Below are 6,881 nucleotides of genomic sequence, written 5' to 3'. Positions count from 1 at the left end.
ATGAGACTAAAAATCGAAGCAAGCCCTAAAATCACCATCACTTTGTCAGATTGGAAGCTTCTCATCTTATCACCGTTGAGACCCAACGTTTCTAATCTATGTTGATTTTGGATCACAATTTGGCTATGGGGTAACACAATGGTGTTGTTTGATAGATGAATGTTGCATATCTTATTTATTGGTTGATGATGATTGTAGTACTAAGAATGTTGTAGATCTTAGTGGACAATAATTATATTATTTATGTTATAATGATTATGGAGTTTGCAAGAGAAAATGACACAAGGTAGGAAAGCATGTGATTGAATGCATTGTAAAAAGATAATAATAATTTTTAGTTGTTATTATTTTAAAATTTAAAGGTAAGAGCATATTAACTTTTGCTAACAGAGATTAAAAGAAATAATGATAAAAAAAAACTTTTAAAATTTAATATTCTAAAATGAATCAACAAACATAATCAACCAAGTGACATTTAGTTTTATATAACTATATTATTATTTTAAATTTAAAAGAAAATAATACAATACATTTCATTTATATAATTTAAATATTTACCCATAGAAATTAAAATATAATGGTTTTATTTTATTTTATAACTCATTCAATCCAAATTGAAATATTCCTAAAAATTTCCCCTCACCCTTCTCATTTCTTATCCATCCACCTTATTATATTTCCCAGGGGAACCAAACCTGTGGCTTCCATCTCTCAAAAGCTCAACAACCACATGCCATGGCAACAGCGTCAATGTGTATGAGCTTCAACCTGGCAACAGAATTCAAGGGTCTCTCTTTATCTTCTTCTTCATCGTTCTTCGGTGGAAGTAGTGGTTCTCTCCGCGCGGGTCCTGCCTCGGTGGTGTCGCTGCCCCGGCGCTGCCCGCTGACCATAGAGAACGCGCACAAGAAGGGGGCGGGCAGCACCAAGAACGGCCGCGACTCGCAGGGCAAGCGCCTAGGAGTCAAGATTTACGGCGACCAGGTCGCCAAGCCCGGCTCCATCATCGTTCGCCAGCGCGGAACCAAGGTGCCTCCCTCCTTCTCTCCCTCCCTTACTCTCTTCTCTTTCACTTTTTCCGAGTATTCGAAACGTGTTGTTCTGATTCACGTCTTTTTTTAATGTTAGTTGTTAGATTGTTAATTTTTGTTAGCCGGGAATTCAAACCCTCGAATTCTCTCTCCTTCCCTTCTCCCTTCTCCTTCACCACCGAGCCAACCTTATATCTTCGTGTTGTAATTCACGTTAGTTGATGGTGGTTTTTTCTTTACTAAATGAAATGCTTGCGGTCTTAGTAGGCCCCTGTTTGTATGTAGTTCTCGGCAAGCACTTGTAAGAATTGAAATTGAGAAGGTAAAACCAACTTGTGAACTTAACTTTGCTAGAAATGAAATGTGTGGTGGTCTTACTTACCCCTTCAAAGCACTTATAACAGAAGATGAGAAAGTAATATGAATTTAACTGGTAACTTATGCAATTTACTTTGAAAGAAGCTCTTGTTAAGAGTAGTTAGTTTGTTAAGAGTTGATAGAGTTTGTTGTCTCTAATGAGTTCTATAAATAGCACTGATACTCTCTATCACTTTATGGTTCTCCTCTTCTCTACTTTCAACTCTATGACATTTGGCCTTATCAAGTTGGAGTAACTTGCATCCAATCTCAATTTCCTGATAGCTCTCTTATCTAATTTCTCTAAACCTTGAGATGCATAAGTTGATTTTAACTTACAATAGAAGTTCAATTCATTTTTACTTGTTTTTTTTTTTTTTCATTGGTGAGTGTTTATTGAGAAGTTTATTCAAACAAGACCTTATTGGGTCTCTGTCGATAAGTTTGATGATTTGCAATATGAATTGCCCTGTTGCGTGTAAAAGGAAAGCTTGTTTTAAGGTATATGATGATATTATTGCATTTATTATGACTAGGAATGAATGTCATTTTTGAAAAGGATGAAACTCAGATTCAACAAGTTAGGTGTTTGTGGTGGTATTCTCTACACAATTGAAATTTTACCTTAGTAACCTATTTAATCTTTACTGTAAACATTTCTTATTATTGAGTTGAAATTATGATTCTGATTAGGGAAGGAAATCTAAAGTACTTGACAAACTACATTTGTGTTTTTTTAGGTTACAAAGGTGAAATTCTAATTCTGATTGGAGAACAAAATCAAAAGTACTCAAGAAACTGCATCTATGTTTTGTCCTTTTCAAAAGAGCAAAACTTAAGTACCGATTCTTAGATGCTTTTAGTGCACATATGTGGTCAAAATTGGCAATTTGCTTATAGGTAATATGAACAATAAAAGTGGATGTTAGTTATAGAGGTAAAAATCTAATTTAATTGGAGGGTAATACTGAAAGAACCCAAGGTATCGTGCCTAGGTTTTATTTGTGGTAGAAAGAAATAGGTATGGTAGTCAATTGTTGGGTTACAGATTAACAGTTTGAGTGGCCTTCTGTTTTGAATTTTTAAACGGTGAAGGGAGCTTGATATTTTGCACATGGTGATGGATTAAGGATTAGCTTTTCTTGCTTTTGTGATTTGCTTATTGTACTTTTTATTGAAATTGTGAAATAAAATATCACCACCGAATTAGTGCCTAGGAATAAAAATTTGACATGAATGTGCATTGGCAAGCACATCTGATGATCAATGTTTACTTTAGTGCACTACGCATTGGCTAGAAAATGAATACAAAAAGAACAAAGAATGAATAGGGTCTTCTGACTAGCTAAGTTGCATTGTACAATCAACAATATTGCAGTAGTTTCTTTTGATGGCTGCTTAATATGGTAGAGCCATGCCTTAACTTTTATAGAACACTTTACACACTAGAACTTCCTAATGTCAGTTTTATATTGAGTGTTATATAGCTATTGAGGAAGTAATGGTGATCTCATAGGTGAAGTCTATAATCAATCTATTCAGTGGCAGAGCTAGAGGAGAATATTTTTTTTGGGGAGGTCATGCTTGAGAAACGAAAAACAATAAAAAGTTATCTTCTATTAACTTAAACCTTTAAAAAAGGGGGCTAAAATTTTATTAACTATTAACTATTAACTATTAACTATTAACTATTAACTATTATGCCTTTGTCACAACAGTTTCTTTATACATGCTGCCTAATTCATAGTGCCATTCTCACTGTTTTCTATGTTCTGATAATTTTTCTCTGCCAACCTGAAGTTTCATGCAGGAAAGAATGTGGGGCTTGGCAAAGACTATACCATTTTCTCCTTGATTGATGGAGTTGTAAAATTTGAGAAATATGGACCTGACAGGAAAAAGGTTAAATTCATTTTCTTACAACTAGATGATATGTGTCCTATAACCCTAGAAAATTCAAATTAATGAGCTATGCAAGTTATTTTAATACAGGTGAGTGTTTACCCTCGAGAAGTACAGCCTGAGAACCCCAACAGCTATAGAGCAAGGAAGAGAGAGTACTTCAGGGTGAGGCGTGAACGCAAAAAAGTTAGACAAGAAGGAGCAATACTTAAATCCCAACTCGTGCTGGCTTCCGCTGATGATGCAGCAATCACTAATTCAATGTGTTGACTCTTATTCAATCGCGTAAATGTGTAAAATACCCCGCTCCCAATTTTTTGCTTTTGTGTACCTGTAAAACCTTTAGCATTGTTTTGAGTTTTATTGAAGTAGCAATGTACCATTAGTCATTACGTGCAATCTGAATCAAAATATTGCTTGATAAATTCCATCAGCCATTTTAGTTTAGTGAAGAAGATCCCTTATGTATTTACTCTGAGTCATGATGAGAGACTTGTTAGGTAAATATTTGATCTCAATGCCCAAGAAATAGTCTAGAAGACCTAGCTGTTTAAGGGAAAATCTTGAGTTAAGCTAATTAGTTAGCTGCTGGATGAGAGAGGGAGAGCTGCTAGTAATTATTATATCATCCACATACACTAGAAAAAATTATGCATTTTATGCTTTTAAATGAAGATAGACAAATCACATTTAGTGGCAGAAAAACCAAATTGAAAGAGAGTGGATTTAAGTTTGTCAAACCTGTGCCTCGATGCTTGCTTTAAGCCATAGATGGCTTTGTTTAGCTTGCAAATAAGGGATTTGTCTGAATTTTGAAAACCTAATTGTTTGCTCATGTACACTTTCTTTCAACAATCCAGTTAGGAAAGCATTGTTCACATCTAGTTGAAACATGTCCCAGGTGTTAGTAACTGCAAGAGTAATAATGAGATTAATAGTTATAGGCTTAACCACAGGAGAAAAGGTTTCATCAAAATCAAACCCATGAACTTGATGAAATCAAACAAAGTCTCATCCCACACCACCAGATAAGGCTACTGGTAAAGGTCAAAGGAAACCTTAACCAAATCAACTAAGTTCAACCGATTTCTTTTGATGTCTATGTAAATCCTATGTAGTTAATAAACATAAGCTAATGTAAGCAAACAATGTAAAGTCCATTTCGTTACAAATAAACACAAGTCAAGCATATAACTCTTGTTAAACAGGTCTCACAAGATGTCTTGGCCATGCAATGAAGGTGTTCTTGGTCTGCCTCACACACTGAACCTCTGAAGTGGGAAAATGAACTGATGCATCCTCATCTAGAATTTCTAAGACACTAACCTTCACCACATCATCAGTCAAACTCACGAGGGGTATGATTAACGACCCCTTATATATTCTTGCCAATGCCACCAGGCGGGTACAATGCTCATCAACGTACAACCCACGATAGTTTATATCATTAGCGTGAGGCTCCTCCCCTGAGGGATTAGCTGCAATCATTGCACAACTTCCCTTTGTGCTGACACGAACACTAATAAAAGGTTCAACTTCCTTTACTGCAAGTGGTTGCTGGGATACATTCTGGCTCAACTTGTTCCGTAGAACCTCTTTAAACTCCTATCTAAGTTTTTCCTCTCTTCCTATGCTTTCCTCGTCTATTTCTTTCTTCCACTGCTCTTTAAGGGTCCCGATCAACTCAACCAACTATTGCGGGTTGATCGATGTAGAAGTATTAGAGACACATGATGCATGTCCAAAGTACTGGGAGATGGTGACATCCATTCCCATAAACCAAACACAACCAGGGTGCTTCAGTCGCCCAATGACAATAGTCAATATATCCTAACGTCCACGGGGAACAAAGGTTCCTTGTGTCATCTGCTCTTCTATGGAATCATGCAACAAACAAAAATAAATTTGTCAGATGGTGTTGTTATTATAAAGTTACATGTAAAACTGAAAATTTACTTACCATCCTATTAGAAATTTGTTGTACCACTTCACATGTCATCTGTCCAAAACGTTTTTTGTGTGCCATCTTTCACTTCACATGCCTTTAATAGGCGATGGAGGGTTAACAACTCCTGAACTCCCAATTGCAATTGATTCCTCTTGTCGTTTTTTCATTTTCTTAGCCATGAGTTTCTTCTCAAGCAAGTCATAACCCCCACGAGACAATACATGTTGCCACATGTTGTGTTTTTGGCATTCTTGAGCCTTCTTTTTATTTTTTGTGATAAATTAGATACAATTTTAGAAAATAAATTACAAATTTCAAAAACAACACCTACAACTAACCTGCTGAGAAGGGGTTTTACGGTTTGCAGAAAATTGCTCCCATATCTTTTCATCCAAACCATACATATTACAAGGAATCCCATCTTGACCCTCATTTTCTACATATATGAATTTACTGGTGAGGCTTGACTTAAATTGCCTTCATCTTGTACCCACTAATGAAATGACCTTATTCCTGGCATTGGATGCTTCAGGAATATCAAATTTTCTATGCATTACAAAATTCCTCATAAGAGTTAGTGAATCACAACAATGTAAGAGTTACTAAAACGTGGATGGCTAACTATACATACTAGAATGTCATCCCAAATCAGATCCTTCAAAGATTTTGGCACAACTTTCTAATTGGGATACAAAATGCCAACCTTATCTCGAGCTAATATCCCCAAATAGGTGTGGAAGTTTTCTTTACGTGGGTATGAAGTTTTCCCAGTGGAAGGTTCACATGAACCACTGGCCTTGACGGATCTAAGTGTTTAGCAACCAATCTTTTGAGTTGAGTACATTGTCTAGTCCTCCTCCTTCTGGAGGTAGACTCTAAAGGAGATGAAAAATCTTGAGGAGGGGAGCTTGGTGGTGTAACCATATGCCTATGCAAATAAAAAAATAAAAACATTAATGCCGATTACAAGTATAAAATTGAGTTAATATAAATTGTAAACATGCAACAAAAAGATCTTAATTATACAATAACACAAACATTACTTATGTAAAATGCAATAAGACAGGAAATTTCTCCCATAAGCCTTCATTATGATCATTACAATTTGCATGTACGTCATACACTTCATGTTTTGCTTGTATGGAAGACATATGTGTGGAGAAAGGAGTGTCACAAAAATCAAGTGTTGAATCCTGATTTTCATGAGTAACACCTCTTATTCTTCCTTGTAGAACCATTGACAATTTTGAGCTACACAAATGTTGGACATAAAACACTTGTTTTGCTTGTTCACTCATGATGAAAGGTTTGTCCTTATAAGCAACGTTATAAAGGTCTACCAATGTAAATCTCATATCATCGACTCACACTAGTTTTTCCATGAACCCACTTACATTTAAAAATAGGCACTCTAAGATGACTATAATCAACCTCCCAGATTTGTTGAATCACTCCAAAGTAAGGTATGGACACCATAATGGGGTTATCTGATGCACTACAATAGTGTTTAGCATGAGCATCAATACTAACCCTACTGTTTTGCACTGTACTTTTCTCATCTTGTGACTTTGTGTAAAAGGAATAGTTGTTGATATCATATCCCTTCGAAGTTAGCACATTTCGTTTTGGTCCATCTGCTAATG

At 35.8% G+C, this 6,881-nt stretch overlaps 1 protein-coding gene across 2 annotated transcripts; it reads left to right on the top strand.

Annotated features, from left to right (window-relative positions):
- Nucleotides 1–602: 602 nt before the first annotated feature.
- Nucleotides 603–3,715, top strand: LOC100815200 (50S ribosomal protein L27, chloroplastic). 2 transcript variants are annotated; one of them, XM_041015162.1, is made up of 4 exons: nt 627–1,029; nt 2,129–2,137; nt 3,189–3,290; nt 3,381–3,715. In XM_041015162.1, exons 1-4 carry the CDS (start codon nt 736–738, stop codon nt 3,558–3,560), a joined length of 585 nt encoding a protein of 194 aa, XP_040871096.1. In that variant the 5' UTR covers nt 627–735; the 3' UTR covers nt 3,561–3,715. The 2 variants fall into 2 exon arrangements, with proteins under 2 accessions (XP_003522956.1, XP_040871096.1); XM_003522908.5 differs by lacking the exon at nt 2,129–2,137 and having other exon boundaries at nt 603–1,029.
- Nucleotides 3,716–6,881: the final 3,166 nt, after the last annotated feature.

Source organism: Glycine max, chromosome 4 (genome assembly GCF_000004515.6).
Source record: "Glycine max cultivar Williams 82 chromosome 4, Glycine_max_v4.0, whole genome shotgun sequence".
Classification (NCBI taxonomy): domain Eukaryota; kingdom Viridiplantae; phylum Streptophyta; class Magnoliopsida; order Fabales; family Fabaceae; genus Glycine; species Glycine max.
The sequence above is the reverse complement of the archived record's forward strand: the minus strand, read 5'-3'. Positions and strand labels throughout refer to the sequence as shown.

Bases quoted from the DNA above. Each gene is read 5' to 3' on its own strand.
- LOC100815200 (XM_041015162.1), top strand. From the start codon at position 736: ATGGCAACAGCGTCAATGTGTATGAGCTTCAACCTGGCAACAGAATTC. The intron at 3,291-3,380 runs GTTAAATTCATT...ATTTTAATACAG, and splicing joins ATGGACCTGACAGGAAAAAG to GTGAGTGTTTACCCTCGAGA.